Source organism: Antechinus flavipes, chromosome 5 (assembly GCF_016432865.1).
Source record: "Antechinus flavipes isolate AdamAnt ecotype Samford, QLD, Australia chromosome 5, AdamAnt_v2, whole genome shotgun sequence".
Classification (NCBI taxonomy): Eukaryota; Metazoa; Chordata; class Mammalia; order Dasyuromorphia; family Dasyuridae; genus Antechinus; species Antechinus flavipes.
The window spans coordinates 133,383,223-133,401,021 of record NC_067402.1 but is presented as its reverse complement, the minus strand read 5'-3'; the positions used below and the strand labels follow the sequence as shown (position 1 = coordinate 133,401,021).

At 32.9% G+C, this 17,799-nt stretch overlaps 1 protein-coding gene across 2 annotated transcripts in view; it reads right to left on the bottom strand.

Annotated features, from left to right (window-relative positions):
- Positions 1–17,799, bottom strand: part of PPP1R3A (protein phosphatase 1 regulatory subunit 3A) — a 70,276-nt gene that overhangs the window by 10,126 nt on the left and 42,351 nt on the right. Inside the window, exons 2-3 of one of the 2 annotated variants that reach the window (XM_052000418.1) lie at positions 1,276–1,334; positions 1,041–1,165 (exon numbers count right to left, since the gene is read on the bottom strand). In XM_052000418.1, the coding sequence (XP_051856378.1) occupies positions 1,041–1,165; positions 1,276–1,334 (184 nt within the window). The remainder of the gene's footprint in view (positions 1–1,040; positions 1,166–1,275; positions 1,335–17,799) is intronic. The other variant, XM_052000420.1, reaches the window with a different exon arrangement.

Here is a 17,799-nt window from a genome sequence, read left to right as displayed (position 1 = left end):
GCCTGCTCATTGTAATGAGGTGCATTGGTGGAGTATGTGATTTTTCAGGGTCCTTTCATTATATTCTGTGGTTTGAAAAAAATGGCAATGTTAACTTTCAGCTGGTGAGAATTCTCACAATGGGTGACAACTTTGTAGTTACTTAAAGTTGGAGCAAAGTAAATTGCATACTTTTGTGATGCATCCTCCATATCACTCTAGAAAAGGTAGTGCTAGGCGGGGGAAGGGGAAAAGAGATGAGCTCTATTTCTTTCCTGCTTCGGCACTGACACTTGAAGAGGCAAAAGTCATTTTAATCTTAGATTATTATGAATCCATGTATTCCAAAGCTCTGAGCTCAAACTAGACCCTGGTAAGGATAAATTGCATTATGTGACTCATTTACTGCTATTTCTCCCTTTGTGATGAAAAACGTTAAGTTAAACCATCAAAAAAAAAAATCTAAATGGATTGAATGTTCACCGGGTGTGAAATTTATGATAACAAATTTAATACTAAATTGGATGATATAGAATTTTTTCTTATTTAAAAATTATAGCAAAAGGCTCTCTTGTTCCTGCTGGGCAATTCAATACTTACAGCAATGTAAACCATTGGCAGTCTCATGAGGAAAAAAGTAAATAAAAGAATACCATGAAACTAAAAGAATTCTAGGTTGTTAGAGCTCGAAGGGATCCTACAGAGAATATTTCATTCAATCCCTTCATTTTTACAAGGGAAGAATTTATACTTGTCAGGATGTTTAGGAATAGACATCAGTATTGGGCTATCTTTTCTATAATTCCTAAAAACTATTATTTAGAGTCATTGGAAAAGAGATAAGAAATAAAACTCATTTCTTTTAAGGCTACAAAGAGTGAAAGCAACCTAATGAAATCAAAGTGTCTTTTTGATCAAGATAGAGATGCAATGACAGCACAGACCATGTTTTCACATTTGTAAATTACATTAGTCAGTGCTAATGAAAAGGAGACATTTTGCCATCTTTGAAGCATAAATGGTTTCATATCCTCTAATACTGTGGCAACCAGATTACTTACCATAAGCTCTAATTCTTTTTTGCTGTATTCATCATATTCCTTGTTTACATCTTTTACATTTTGACTACTGGCTTCCATGTCTTCCTTATCCTCATGAGAACAAATGATTGTTGGGAGAGAGGTATCTGAAAAGTGAGTATAATTATACCTGTGTAAGAATTTTTCTTCCTGCTATAGGTTATAACTATAAGAAATAGATTTTTTTTTGTTGTTAGGAATTAAAAAGAAATGGTACCTGTAGTCCTTGAATTATTACAATTATTCTCCTCTAATATTTCTGATTCCTCTTTGCTGCTAAATTGAGAAAAAAAAACTGTTAGGTATTATTCTGAGATTGAGTCTTCTAAGAAATATATTTTACTATGTGAGAATTAAAGTTTTACAATAACTATGTAAATACTCTTCAATCTTACAAGTTTCACTGTACTTTTAAAAATATTTTTCAAAATCAGATTATTCTTTTAAAATTACATGGTCATTTTATAGGTACAAAAGCAAAGAAAGAAAGAAAAATATTATAATGCAATATTTATAAATGAGGATACTTTATTATAAAATTTATCTTATCATAATAAAAAGCAGAATAAATTACCAGTCATAGATTTAATCTTCACAAGTGAGAATATTTTTCTCTATGTTTTAAAGATAAAGATTTATGAACTGCCAGTCCATTTGTGATTGTAGGAATTGTTTTCTAACATTTCAATTGTTAATTTTTTTTCTTTCCCATTTGACTCAATGTTACATTAACTATCTTGAAAAAAACAAGCTAACTAAAAACTGAAGGAGGCAGCCAAATATATACTCATTTGAAAGAATTTATATATATATTGCCATAGGCTAATTTTATAACTGAGACTTCAGACCTCTCATATGAAAGTTTACATTTTCTTATGTAAAGGACTATTTTAGATATACTTCCTTCCTCTTCTCATTCGAGATCTGGACTTAAAATATACAAGTCTCCTTTTTGGTTTAAACTTAACCTTCCATCGATATATTTGCAGGGTGATTTTTCAAAGTCTCAAAATCACACCCAGTCAGAAAATTTTAGTGTATCTAGTAAATTAAGTCTCATGGGCTTATGTGTAGCAGTATCTTTAGTAAATCCATAAGGAATATAGGATTGCATAAAGAGTTTTCTTTGTAGAGTTATAGCTGAATTCCCATTCTGCTGGGGTTTTTTCCAGTGAAAAATTCTACATTCATATAAGACTACATCTGCCAATCAAAGCAAAGCAAAGATATGGGAGAGTTGACTGATTGATTTGTCCAGTGTAGACAAACAAGTTGAATGGCTTTATCTTCAATGTCAAATTTTTGGCCTTGGAATCATGTGGTTTATTTATAGTGCATCAAATTATAAAAGAACTGTTGAACTTTCCCTTTTGCTCATGCTGGACTAGCTTTTATAGTATTCAGATAGCTCTGTGGTGTTTAGCTTTAGCTTGGAGTGAAGAACTGAATACATCTGATGGTCACAAAAAAAAAGGAAATGGGAGTGCTTTATTAGCACTTTCACAAAGAAAAATAATGGTTGCCCTATTGGTACATTAAATTTGCTATATTTTTAAAAATAAAGACAGTAGATAGATAAAAAGTCTCAGTTTTGCAAATGTGACTCCAAACTCATTCACATACATGAGTTCTACTCTTTTTAAAATGTGAACTATTAAGCATCTTTTAATAGCTCCAGCTTCCTCTTCATTCCCTTAACAAAACTCATAATTCCATTTGTAATAGAAAAACAATAGCATTTCAAAGATTCCTTTCACTGTTTCTAAAACCAAAATGTTATCAATCATTTTTCTTAGGTCTTTAAATGCTTCTGCTTTTGAAAAGCATTCAAATCAAATGGAATAGAGCTTCCTTTTAGCTCATTTTTGGAAAACATTCATTAGGGATCCACCTGTATATTGTTCTCTAGTGATTATAATATCAAGAACTTTAAGTAGATGCAATGTTTCTGCTCTATAAACTTACAATTTAAAACAGAGAGTGTGTTGATGTACACATATATACAGTGTAAAAAACTTGAAGATGTAACAACAAATATACACGAGAATACTAGAAATTAAATAAAATACATAAAGCATACCCTAGAAATCAAGCAAAGGAAATCCAATGATGGAAAGTAAAAACAAAAACATAAGCACTTCATAATCCAGCTTAGGGTTAGAAGATATCTACTTGTTTATACAACACATCTGGTCATTTGGAATGGAAAGCCCAAGTTCCATTGATTTTTTAAAAATTAAATTACTCGTTAAATTAAATCTAAACAGTTGACATGACTTTAGAAAAGACTGGGGAGAAAAGACTATTATTTGGCAATAATAGAAAGCTAAAGGGGCACTTAATGGTGCAATGGAGAGAGCCCTGATCCTGGAGTCAGGAAGACTCATCTTTGTGAGTTCAAATATAGCTTCAGATCCTTATGCCACTTAACCCTGTTTGCCTCAGTTTCCTCATCTGTTAAATGAGCTGGAGAAAAAAATGACAAAATACTCTAATGTCTTTGGAAAAAAGATCCCAAATGGGTTGTAGAGTCCGACATAACTGAAAATGACACAACAACAAAAGGGTAACTAAAGGTAGTGACAGTCCTGGGCTAAGGAAGTAGGCAATATTTATCTCTGACACTCATATTTTTCTCTTTATGTTCTTTTCTTCCCCCTAGTAGCACCCCTTTTTGCTTCCATCCCCCTCAAGAATCAGTGTTATCTACCCATTTTTCATTTCATTAAAACCTTCTGCTCAAGGCTGATTTCAGAAAAGCCTGGAAAGACTTATATGAACTGATGCTGAGTGAAGTGAGCAGAACTAAAAGAACATTATACACAGTAGCAACAAGATTATATGATGATCAACTGTGGAATAGGCTTGGCTCTTTTCAGCAATATGGTACTTCAAGGCAATTCCAATAAACTTGGGATGGAAAGTGCAAGGAGAGAACTATGGAGACTAAATGTGGATGAAAACATAGTATTTTCACCTTTTTTGTTGTTTTTGTTGGCTTGTTTTTTCTCTTTTAGCATGTTTTTTTTTTCCCTTTTGATCTGACTTTTCTTGCACAAAATGACAAATATGGAAATATGTTTAGAAGAATCGTACATGGTTAATCTTTACTGAATTGTTTACTATCTTGGGAAGGAGGAAGGGAGAAAAATTTGCAAGGTTTTACAGAGGTGAATATTGAAAAATATCTTTGTATGTATTTGGAAAAATAAAATACTATTGGAAAAAAGGCTCTTGCTCAGAGAGATTATGCCTGTACAGAGGAAAGGGTGCTAGATTTGAAGGTAGAAGACCTGGAATTGAATTCCAACTTTGCCATTTATTAAATCTATGTAACATTTTTCTACCTCTCTGAGCCTCGTTTTTCTCATCTGTAAAATGGGTAGATTAGTTGATCTCTGACAATTTATATGAGTATGTAAAGGAATTTATGCCAACAAGTCATTAAATGACTAATGAGAATTAAAAAACTTCTCTTTTCAGAGATAGTTGCATTCTGTAAAGAGATAAAATCTTAAGCCAAAGGAACAAAGGACTACTAGTGGAATTTCATTACAAGCAAGTCAGTGCTTGTTACAGAAGACCTTCATGATAATAGGTCTTCATAGTCAAAAGACTGATGATAATTTGAGAGAGAAGGAGGGATCCAAGGCCTGGATATAAGAAAGTAACATAAAGAAAGGAGATAGATTTGAGAGAAAATATGAATATGCATACCAGAATGAGAAAAGATCAATAAACTTGAAAAGTAATACTAGAAAGGGTTAAGTAATGATTGTGCTAAAATTAAGAGCATTGTGTAGATCACTATTTCAAATCTGCATTTGAATTCCAAAGTAATAATAACACAATTTTTGGAGTGAGCCCATGATTTCATTGCTATAGGGAATATCTGGTAAATATAAAAAAAAAAAAAGATTTCCCCTGGCAATGATCATAGCTAATGAGATAGGACCTGAATCTAAGTCTTAATTTTAAAGTCAGATATTTATCCATCATACCATTCCCCAGACTGCACTTGTAAGTATATAACAACTATGGAGAAAATGTATGCAGTTTATACTTTCCAAGCTTAACTTTCGTTTTTAACATTTTATCCATCACTTTTTAAAAGCCTAGACAATAACCAAAGCAATAAACCAAGCCCTGATTTGTAATATTTGCTGATTTCCAAGTTGTAAATGTTCACATTGATAATTTAACAGGCAGCTCCCACTCCAGCACACTTTTGATACTTTCAATAATATAACAGGAATAATTACAATACAGAGTTATGGAATTAAAAAGCACATATAATATTTTAATATCTGCAAAGTGCTTTGCAAATATCTTCTTTTACTTCTAACATAATGCATTCGAATTAAAATATCTCTGAGAAGAAAGACTTGGATATATGAAGGAAAATGTTATCTACTGTTAGAGAAACAGAGTATAAACATGTATGGTACAGTCTTGCATAGATGTATGTGAATGTATATATTTTTATGTGTATATATGATTATAGATATCTATTTATATGTATAGTGTATGTGTACACATACACACACATATCTGTTCTTAATTATAGCCTTTTGGGGGGGTGGTGGAAGAGGGGAAAAGTATAAAGTAAAAAATGTCTAGCAGAGAAAAAAAAACTTAACAAGGAAGCAAAGAAAATATGGCCAGCTTTGAAAACATTGAGTAGTATTTACTATGTAGGCTATTTTGAAATGGAAATCTATTGCTTTATATTTTGAATCCTCTTTTACGTTTTGTTGTACACATGGCAATGCTTTTTTTTTCTATTTTGTATTAAAAATTTTAATAAATTTTAAAAATTAAAAAAACTCTGAGATTCTATCTCAGCCAAATGCAACCAAAGGACAAAATATTGGAAGAATTTTAGATAAAAGAAAGGACATACTAATACACTCTTTGTAGAGCTATAAATTTGCCCAACCATTCTATAAAACAATTTAGAATTACAATAAAAAGTTACAAAAGTATACATGCCCTATAACCCAGTGTTATTGATTGCTTTTTGAATGGGTAATGGCTCAACAAATTATGGCATATGATTGAATTTTATCCTATGGTTTTGAAAAATGACAAATATGAAGAATTCAGAGAACATTGGGAAGAATTTATAAATTGCTACTATGAAGAAAAGCAAGTAGATTCAGAAGTACAATTTACATGATGACTACAGTTATCAAAAAGAAAATAGCCTTGAAAAACTGTTGAACTCTGACCAGTAAAGGATCTGATCACTCCTTTAAAAGATGAAGGATGAAACATATCTTCTAGTCATGAGAGACAGGTGAAGAAGAGGCTTGCATAATCAATACCAATTTGTTAATTTTAATTGACTAAACTTAAAAAAAAAACAGGACAATGTTCTATTGATAGAAAAATCATGATTTTAAAAAGGTTTTTAAATGATTTTAAAAACCAATTCATTATACATAGTGGACTCTTCCTCTATGTTTTTCAAATGTAATTGAATTGAATGAAATTGTCTGGGTTCATGCAGTTAGTTATAGACAAAATCAGGACTAGAACACATCTCCTCTTTCCTGGTTATTTTTTTTCATTAACCAAATAAATCACAGGTTTTAGTCTTTGAAGAATAAAATATCCATTGAAACTCAAGATTCAGCATTTCTGAGCAAGCATTTCTATTATGATCAATGTTTGGATCAAGAATGATTTATCATTTGCTGCAACAAGGTATGAACATAATGAATGGGAGTGAAAAGCAAAACTTTATCTGATTCTTTACACCATCTCCTGACATTCTAATACTTAAGATTTGTTCTCTGCTTTTCTATGGAAGGGTACCACCAATAAAATTTTGGCAGCTAAGTGGCCTATTGGACAAAGTGTTGGATTGGAGACAGGAGGACCTGACTTTGAATTCTGCCTCAGATTCTTAAGAGATGTATAAATTTGGTCATCATTTAATTTCTTTAAGCCTCTATTTCCTCTCCTTTAAAATGTTGATAATAATAGCGCCTACTTCATATGGTTTCTGTGAAGATCAAATGATATTTTATATGTTCCCATTTATATATACATATATGGGTATGTATTTGCATATATATATCTTATGCAAACATAGAATTTTCTATGTGTATATTATATTTTGTACTTTTTAAACCTTGAAGCACTGCATGAATACTAGCTATTACAATTATGAATTTGATGTCTCATTGTGATGTTACTTTCCAAAGGTTGCATATCTTTTAACAGAACAGCATAAGCTCCTACAGCTCCTACCAAACTGGAACTTTCAAATCTAAGTAGTGTTTGTTAAAAGAAGAGCAATATGATAAGTGAAGAAAAGCTCATCATTCTAAGGCCAGTTCATGGTGATAATTTTTAGAAATAAGTAACATTGATTTTTTAGAGGCAATTTTGACTGTCAATGTTTTTGAGGTTCCTAGTTCATCAATTGAGATATGGAGGAGTTGTCCTTTGCATTGGAAGAGGGAAAATCAATAAAAATTAAAATAAAATTTTGAAGTATTTAATTATTATAAAGATGGAAAAGGAAATAAAGACAAGAGTAGAATATTAACTAAATGGAAAGGAAATAGTGCCAAATCAAATCCTATTGACTAAAATTCTGCCAGATAAATTTCTCAAGGAAGCTTATTTTTCATCAATCCAAATGGACAAAAATTAATAACTTAGATGGCTTATTACTTTAAAGATTAAAAAGCAATTTGCCTTATATATTGACCAAATGTCTTACAATAAGGATATTTGTAGCATTTTGTGAAAGTCATACTTATGGAGCTATTTGCTATTAAGTAGCTGAGTGATATAGTGGATAGAGCCTTGAGTCTGGATTCAGAAAGATGTGAGTTTAAATATAGCCTTTGGGCAAGCCATTTAATCTGTTTGCCTCACTTTTCTCATTTTTAAAATGGGAATAATAATAGCACCTACCTTGCAGGATTGTTGTCAGGATAAAATTAGGTAACATTCTTGAGGTACTTTGCTGACCTTAAAGTGCTAAAGCTTAAACAAATCTTATTATCATTGTTATTATTTAGTATATCTGGATTACCTATCATCCATTCCTCTAAAATCACTGAGCATGAAATTTCCCCCAAAAGAGCTTGTTCTTGACCACAATGCAATGAACCCAATTTTCTTTTTTCTTATTTTTTAAAAATTAAGGCTTTTTATTTACAAAGCATATGTATGGGTAATTTTTCCAACATTGACCCTTGCAAAACCTTTTGTTCCAAATTTTCTTCTCCTTCTTCCCACCCCCTCTTCTAGCTGTCAGGTAGCCCAATACATGTTAAATATGATGAAATACATGTTAAATCCAATATATGTATATATATTTATAAAGTTATCTTGCTGCACAAGAAAAATCAAATCAAGAAGGAAGAAAAAGAAAAAGCGGGAAATAAAATGTAAGCAAATAACAACAGAGAGAGTGAGAATGCTATGTTGTGGTCTACACTCTGTTTCCATGGTTCTCTCTCTGGGTGTAGATGGCTCTCTTCATCACTGATAAAGTGGAACTGGTTCGAATCATCTCAATGTTGAAGAGAGCCATGTCCATCAGAATTGATCATTGTATAGTCTTGTTGCTGCCATGTATAATGATCTCCTGGTTCTGATCATTTCACTTAGCATCAATTCATGTAGTTCTCTCCAAACCTCTCTGAAATCATCCTGTTGGTCGTTTCTTACAGAACAATAGTATTCCATAGCATCTGTATGCCATAATTTATTCAGTTATTCTCCAATTGATGGGCATTCATTCAGTTTCCAGTTTCTTGCCACTACAAAGAAGGCTACCACAAACATTTTTGCACGTGTATCCCTTTCCCTCCTTTAAGATCTCTTTAGGATATAATCCCAGTAGAAACACTGTTGGATCAAATTGTATGCACAGTTTGATAACTTTTTGAGCATAGTTCCAAACTGCTCTCCAGAATGATTGGATCAGTTCACAATTCCACCAACAATGTATCAGTGTCCCAATTTTCTCACATTCCCTCCAACATTCATCATTATCTTTTTTTCTGTCATCTTAGCCAATTTGAGAGTTGTGTAGTGGTATCTCAGAGTTGTCTTAATTTGCCTTTCTCTGTTCAATAGTGATTTGGATCACCTTTTCATGTGGCTACAAATAGTTTCAATTTCTTCATCTGAAAATTGTCTTGAACCTTATTTTCTTGAATATGATTCTATTAATAATAAAGTCCAAAACTTAAATAATTATCTTTCTCCCCAAATCCTATCTATTATTGTAGAGGGCACCATAATCCTTCCCTTCACCCAAGCTAGCAGCCTAAATCATATCCTCAATATTTTCTCACTCTCCATATTTAATTTGTTGCCAAGGCTTGTGGATTCTACCTCATAAAATCTCTCATGTATCTCCGTTTTCTCCTCTGACTCCATCACTAATCTAGTGCAGTCCTTTGTCATCTTATATTTGAATATATATTGCAATAACATTCCAGTTTATCTTTGTCCCACATGCCTTTCCCTACTTCAGTCTATTCTTGACACAACTGTCCAAATGTCTCCCTAAAGTACAAATCTGACCATGTCCCCCTCACCCCATCCCTGCCACAAACACCCCATATTCAATATTGATTTCACATTACCCTAAGGCCAAATAAGAAATCCTCCAAAGCATCTTATACTCTACAATCTAATAATACTAACCTTGTAGAAGACACTTCATCTCCCACCTCATACATTTTTATTGACTGTTCCCCATGCCTGAAATGTTTACCCTTCTCAATTTTGCCTATTGGCTTTCCTGGCATTTTTCAAGTCTCAGATAAATCTAATCTTCTACAAGAAATCTTTCCCTGTTCCTCTTAATAATGGAGCTTTCCCTCTGATATCGCCTCTATTTTATTCTGTTTTTACTCTATATGTACATATGTACACATGCATATATACATACATGTGTACATATAGATAAAATACACATGTAATTCCATGTTGTACAAATAACTACATATATCCATATGTGTGTGTGTGTATATTTCATTTTACATATGTATCTTTTTGTTTGCATATTGACTCATTAGAATGTTTGTTCCTTGAAGGTAGGAATTGCTTTCATTTATAGCCATAGTGCTTGGCACAATTTCTGGCACATAGTAAGCACTTAATGAATGGGTTTTATCAGTTTGTTGAGCATCTAATATCATGGTCCTACATGTACTCATACTACCAACCTATCATCTAAAAATAGATTTTTTTTCTCTCTCCACTCCCACTCGCTATCAAAATAGGTGCTTTTAATCACAAATGGGATTGGGTAAAGAATTTATCACTCTCACTTGGAAAAATAACTCAAAAACATGCATTACTAATGATTTCTCAACATTGCCATCTTTTTCTATGGAAGACAGTCAGTTGGATAAGATTTCAATTTCTTAATGCCAAGAAACAAACCAACTGAGATGATATAATAGTGGCTATTGTAGGGCAAAGGAATCATTCCACAAACATTTATTTTGTATTTATAATGTGACAGGCACCATGCTTTGCACGAAAAATAAAAATACAAGCCACAAGTATGTAATACTGGTTGGTCCATAGTACATGTTTTACTATGACTTGTACTTTACTACTGACTTGTACAAAACAATAATGAAGAATTCTTTACTTACAAGAACTATATGTTACATATATATGCATATCTACTCAATGTTGGAGGGGATGTGGGAAAACTGGGACACTGATACATTGTTGGTGGAATTGTGAATATATCCAACCATTCTGGAGAGCAATTTGGAACTATGCTCAAAAAGTTATCAAACTGTGCATACCCTTTGATCCAGCAGTATTACTACTAGGCTTATATCCCAAAGAGATCTTAAAGGAGGGAAAGGGACCTGTATGTGCAAGAATGTTTGTGGCAGCCCTCTTTGTAGTAGCCAAAAACTGGAAACTGAGTGGATGCCTATCAGTTGGAGAATGACTGAATAAGTTATGGTATGTGAATGTTATAGAATATTATTGTTCTGTAAGAAATGACTAGCAGGATGACTTCAGAAAGACCTGGAGAGAGTTACATGAACTGATGCTAAGTGAAATGAGCAGGACCAGGAGATCATTATATACTTCAACAACAATACTATATGATGATTGATTCTGATGGATGTGGCTCTCTTCAATAATGAGATGAACTAAATCAGTTCCATTTGTTCAATAATGAATAGAACCAGCTACACCTAGTGAAAGAACTCTGGGAAATGAGTGTGAACCACTACATAGCATTTCCAATCCCTCTGTTTTTGTCCACCTGCATTTTTGATATCCTTCACAGGTTAATTGTATGTTATTTCAAAGTCTGATTCCTCTTGTGCAGCAAAATAACTGTATGGATATGCATACACATATTGTATTTAACATATACTTTAACATATTTAACACGTATGAGTCTCCCTGCCATCTGGGAGAGGGGGTGAGGGGAAGGAGGGGAAAAATTGGAACAAAAGGTTTTGCAACTGTCAATGCTGAAAAATCACCCATGCATATATCTTGTAAATAAAAAGCTGTAATAAAAAATATATGCATATATATTCACACATTGACTATATGGTCAAGCACAAATTAAAATAAATAATTAATTATAGTACTATGATGTAATATGTAATGATATAGCTTTACTTTGGCATCTTTTCAACATATCAGTCAGGCTAACATCTACATAAACTATTAATCTATCTGGCAATATGACAGTCTATGTTAACATTTTCATCCATGACAAATAAACAAATTCTGATAAAAAGAGTGGATCTCCTTAACAATTTTTTAGATTCTTGTCCTTCCTTGGGCTAAATTTCCATGTTTAGAATGTCTTGGGGAATCAAATAATTTCACCAGTATATAAAATCCCTAGATAGAATTTAAAATTGGAAATAGAAACTATGAGAAAAACTTCAAAAGTCTTAAATAGGTATAAAATTTCCTAACAGTACACCAGAAAACAAAACAGGATACTCCTGCTTTCCTCAATTTTTTCATCTTTAAAATGAGCTGAAGAAGTAAATGATGAACCACTCTAATAATTTTGCCAAGGAAACCCCAAAGGGGGTCATGAAGAATCAGACATGATTGAAAAGACTGAATAATAACAAAGTCACATCATTTAATAAGAAGCCAATTTAGGATTATAATTTCAATCTAGTACTCTTTTTACTGTGTTACGTAAAAGATATGTCTAGATTTTAATACCTAATGAGAAAAATACAGCTTCTTTTTGCCCATAATCGTGATATTATTTATATTTGTAAATTCTCTTTCATGTCTTATTGTGAAAATGTTGCTGTGGGAGAGAATTGTGACTAAAGCTTTGCTCTAGGAAGCAGAATTTAGAGACAAACAACATTTATACCCCTGCAGCTAGAAACAATTGAACTTAGCACCTATTTGGTAGGAATGTTCAGTAAAAATAAGAAGCTACCAGATGTTATGCTTATTCCTCACTTTTAGCTATGCCCTAAGTGAGTTCTTCCAGTATTCTTATAATGCCCTGGGGTTTCCCCTCTTCTCCACTGAATTTCCCCATGTGTCAAAATTGCTAGTTACAACTCAGGATTTTTCAAGCATACAATAAAATTCCTGGAAGATATTATTTAACCGCCAAACGTCAGAGAAATAACTTCAATGAAGAAAAAGAATTTCAAATAACAAAATTCTTATAAGGCAATCATGCCCTCCTTTTGACTTACTCTCACAGTAGTTCTTATATTTAATGTCACAGATTTAGAGCTGGAAGTAACTTTAGAGATTATATAGTTGAATGTCTTCATTTAAAAATGAAAAGCAAAACCCAGAGCACAAGATCAGGTGACACAATGGCTAAAGTGCCAGGCCTGGAATCAGAAATACTCTTCTTTGTGATTTCAAATATGGCTTCAAACACTAGTTATACAATATTGGGCAAGTCTTTTGACTCTGTTTACCTCAATTTCCTCATCTTTAAAATAAGCTGAGGAAGGAAATGATAAGCCACTCCAGCATTTTTGCCAAGAAAATCCCAAGGGGGTTATGAAGTTAGACATGATTCAAACAACTGAATAAGAATAAGAAAAGTCATATCAGTAATAAACCAATTTAGGATTATAATCTCAATCTAGTACTCTTTTTACTATGTCACAGTTCCTTTTCTGATTATGAAGCACTTATGATTCCACAAATCAGAACAATAGGTCTAAAGAAGTCTGAAAGCACCAGATTTCCTATCATCAGATGTTTTCTTTTGCAATTTAGAAATGATATCATAATCTCAAAATCACAGAATCTCAGAATTGGAAGAATTTCATCTTGTTGATCCAATCTAACAAATTATCCATAAGATACCATATTAATAAATAGTCATACAGTACTTTCTTAAAGACCACTAGTGAAGAAAAATGCAAAATTTCCCTTGCTGATAGGTAGTGAGCGTGTTCCTGTGAAGTCACAGTACTCTACGGTGGGCAGGACAGTCTATACTGAGTTGCAATACATGTAATATAGTGGACAGGATGCTCATTTCAAGAGTCAAGGAGACCTGACTTCAAATCCTGCCTCAGACATTTAATAGATATTTGACCTCATCAACTATTCTATCTATATTTCATTTTCCTCATGTTCCTTGCCATTGGTGGTTTTGTGATAGAATTCTCACTTTCTACATGGACACTCAATGCCATTTCCTGGTCAGTATACTTCTTTTATTGGAATGCAACTCAATACAGTGGGGAAAGTATTGGCTCCAGAATCAGAGGGCTTAAATTCGAACCTCACCTTTACTGTTTATTAGCTGTGTGACCACCAGCAAATTATTAAATATTCTTGGGTTCAGTTTCTTCCTCTATAAAATTTGAGGGTTATTGTAGACCATAGGTGTCTACAAGGCATGTGGCCTTCATTCAATCCACAACACTCCCAAGAGAGGCCTGAATAGGTTAAAGCATAACTGGGATAACTGGGGAAATATTTGACAAAATAAATAAACATTTTTGTTGTTTAGTCCTTTTGACTGACTTTTTGTTACCCCATTTGAGGTTCTCTTGGCAAAAACCCCAAAGCAATTTGTCATTTCCTTCTCAGCTTATTTTAGATGAGAAACTGAGGCAAACAAACAAACAAACAAAAACAATAGGGTTAAATGACCTGCCTAAGGAAACACAGTTAGTAAGTGTCTGAAGCTGGTTTTGAACTCACAGAGATAAGTCTTTCTGACTCCAGGTCAAGTCTTCTCTCCACTGTACCTTGTGGCCACTCCAATAAAACATAAATAAATACTACATTTTAAAACTAAGCTAACATGTGGATCATAGGAATACTCACATTTGGGAGAGAGGTCCTCATTTGAGGGTAGTTCAACACTATTGATCTAAATTACTCTTGTTGCCCTAAATCTATGATCCTGTAATCTTCTGAGATACACATTCTACTTCTGGAACAGTCTATTTATGTATAAAACTTTTCTTTATATAGTCTAAATTTGATCATTTGAAGTATTCTATCTTTTTTCTAATTCTAACCATTAAGGTCAAAAAGGACATAACTAATCCCTTTTCCATCTCATAACTTTTAAGTGCTTTTCTTTTAAAGTTATCTCATTTCTCCTGGATCTAATCTTTTCCAGACAAAATATCCCCATTTTCTTCAACTAAACTCCATATGGTTTGCTCTTAGCTCTTCACTATTCTCATGGCCCTACTGTGGATTTTCTCTATCTTAATGATATCCCTCCTAAAATGGAGCCTAGATTTAAACACAATCAACTATATTAGAATATAATTATTATCATCTCAATGTCCTGCATGCTATCTATGCTCATCTCAAAGTAATCCAAGGATTGTATTAGTTATTTAGTGACACAATGCACAGCTGCCATATTGAGCTCACAATCCACTAAAAATCCCAGATTTTTTCAAACTACTATCTAGAAATGTTTCTTTTATCTGTGTTTATGAAGTGAATTTGGTTTCCTCAAATATAAATCTTTTCATTTTCCAGTTTTCTGTAGTCTGCAAATGTGGTAAGCATATAGATATAAGAACTTTTATAATTCATATTGAAAAATTATTGTCATAACTGAATCACCAACAATAAAAGATCAAATTTCTGTTTGCTGTCTTGTTTAGATAAGTATATTTACTTGATGTTCTCTATTTTGATGGCCTTTTGTGTAACCAATGTTGGTAAGTCAGTTAAGGGTTACTTTCCCTCTTAAGAGTTATCAGGGAAGCTGATTTCTTTCTAAACCAAGACTCTTATGTATGATTTGAGATATTTTGGCTGTGACAATATAATCCTACTCTAACATGCCTCAGAAAGAAAGTAGTCTTGCACCTTACCTAACCCTTTCCCCATCTCAACTACATGCATTGTAGGCAAAGCTCTATGTGTATAAAGTGTTTCTTGCATGATAAATCCAAATAGCCATACAACTAACTATTCAACAGTGAATCACTGAATTTATTTCAATAACAAATACCCATTAAGCACTGATTGGCTACCAATAACATCACAGGTCCAACCTTATTTCCAGTGTTAATTACAATATCTGATACAGAATTGGTGCCTAATCAATGCTTATTGATTAATGTGATGGAAATGATTATTCTCCATGAAAATATAGCTTTGTAATATTGTTTTCCTTCAAGTCTGCATTGTGTTTGTGGTGTGAAAAACTTTATTGTGTGCTACAATGTAGAGGAAGATGTGACTTCTGTTTTAGCTGAGAAGATGATGAAAGAGATACTGAATAACTGATTAAGGGGCTTCGTCTAAGTGTGTAGCAGAGACTTCAGAGACATAGTGCTTGGTACTTAGTAGATATCTAATAAATGATTATTAACTTAATGAAAGAAAGAAAGAGTTAAAAGGGATAAACTTTTGAATAGTGGCTTGGCTTGGATCCCTTTGAGTCTATTTTGTAAATTGATGAAGAATTTGTGAACAAAACCAGGAGAATAATTTATATAATAAGAATACTATAAAAAAACAGTTTTGAAGACTCTAAAAATTATGATTAATACAATGACTATTTATGACTCCAGGGGGCTTATGATAAAACATGTAATCCATAATAGATTTTTGGATGCAGAAAAAATATGCATGAGATACATACATATATGTGTGCATGCACTTGTGTCTATATACACACATGTGTATATATGCATGCATGCCTCATGTTATGTATAATATATATTCTTTGGTGTCTGTGATGTGATGTATATGTCATGCTTGTGTACATATGCACACACAAATACTTGTGTTTGCATTGCATTGTTATGTTGCATAATATGTTGAACACATATTTGTGTTGTATGGTGGATATTGTGTGCTTATGTGTATGTATATACATATATATGAGATACATGTTATATGTTTATATACATGTATATAAACATTTATGCATATGTGTGTGAGAGAAAGAGACAGAGACAGAGAGAAGGAGGGAAGGAAAAAGAGAGAAAGAATGAGAGAGAGAAAGAGAGAGAGAGAAACAAAGAGAGAGAGAGAGAAGATTGCCATCATATTGGAAGGGAATTTGTTTTACTTGACTACACATTTATTACATTAAACTTGTCTAATTTTTCTTTTCAATTATTAGTGTGGTGGGGAGTGAAAGGAAGAGAAAACATATTTCTGGTACATGTGTGAGAGAGAGAGGGAGGGAAGAAATCCATATAGAAAAATCCCTGTGGATTAAATATTGATTAGTTTTAAAATGTAGTATTGTTTATGCTTTCCTGTATGTTTATTTTCTTAAATATTTTACAATTACATTTATCATCTGTTTTGGGATACACTTGGGAGTCTTGTACACCCCATGTGACCCATAGCTTTGTGTTTGATATCTCTAACATAAGATTATAATATATAGTCAGACTGGCAACTCCTAAAAACAGTACATCAGTAATAGCTAAGATTTAGCACTTTAAAGTTTGCAAAGCATTTGATAAATATTATCTCCTCTTATTCTTTTAACAATCCTAGGAGGCAGATGCTATTATTTTTTCCATTTTACAGTTGATGAAACTGAGGTAGAAGTTAAGTGACTTGTCAAAGGTCATATAGCTTATAAGTGTCTGAGGCAGAATTTGAATTCAGTTCTTCCTAACTCCAAGACCAGTGTTCTATGTATTATTCCATTAACCGCATTGTACATAGTTTTTGAGTAGACCAGATGGATAAATAATGAACCAGGGTCAGAATTAAAATGGCAGAAAAGAGCAGACTGACTTGCATTTAGAAGACAGGATAATGTTCTTGATGACTCCCTATTTCTCCATAAAATAAAAGCTTATCTATCTTTTTACTAAAATATTCTTCCAGTGATGCTATAGATGTGTAAATAATGATGTTTCACAGTCTCTGAAGAATAGAAATTATAGGTCACCCAAAAACCAATGGAGAGGTATATTGTGGCCATGAGTAGGCTGCAATGTATTATCAATCAAGAATCACATAGAAGTAGCGTTGTAAGAATCAGGGGAGGAGTGATCAGGAAGTAGAAAAAGTCTTAAAGCCCAGGTCCTCGGAAGTGGTTTTCTGTGAACCAGCAAGGACCACCTTGTGGGCGGGAGATCCACATCATTAACAGGAGGCTTCTCCTTCTCTGATTGGCTGTGTGTGTGACTTCATAAACCCTATTTAAGTTGTGGGATGAGGAAGTAGTTCCTTTTTACGGGGGCTCTGCTAGGAGTAACCAAGAGTGAGCAGGAGGTCAGAAGGGTAGGGTGTGAACACATGAATA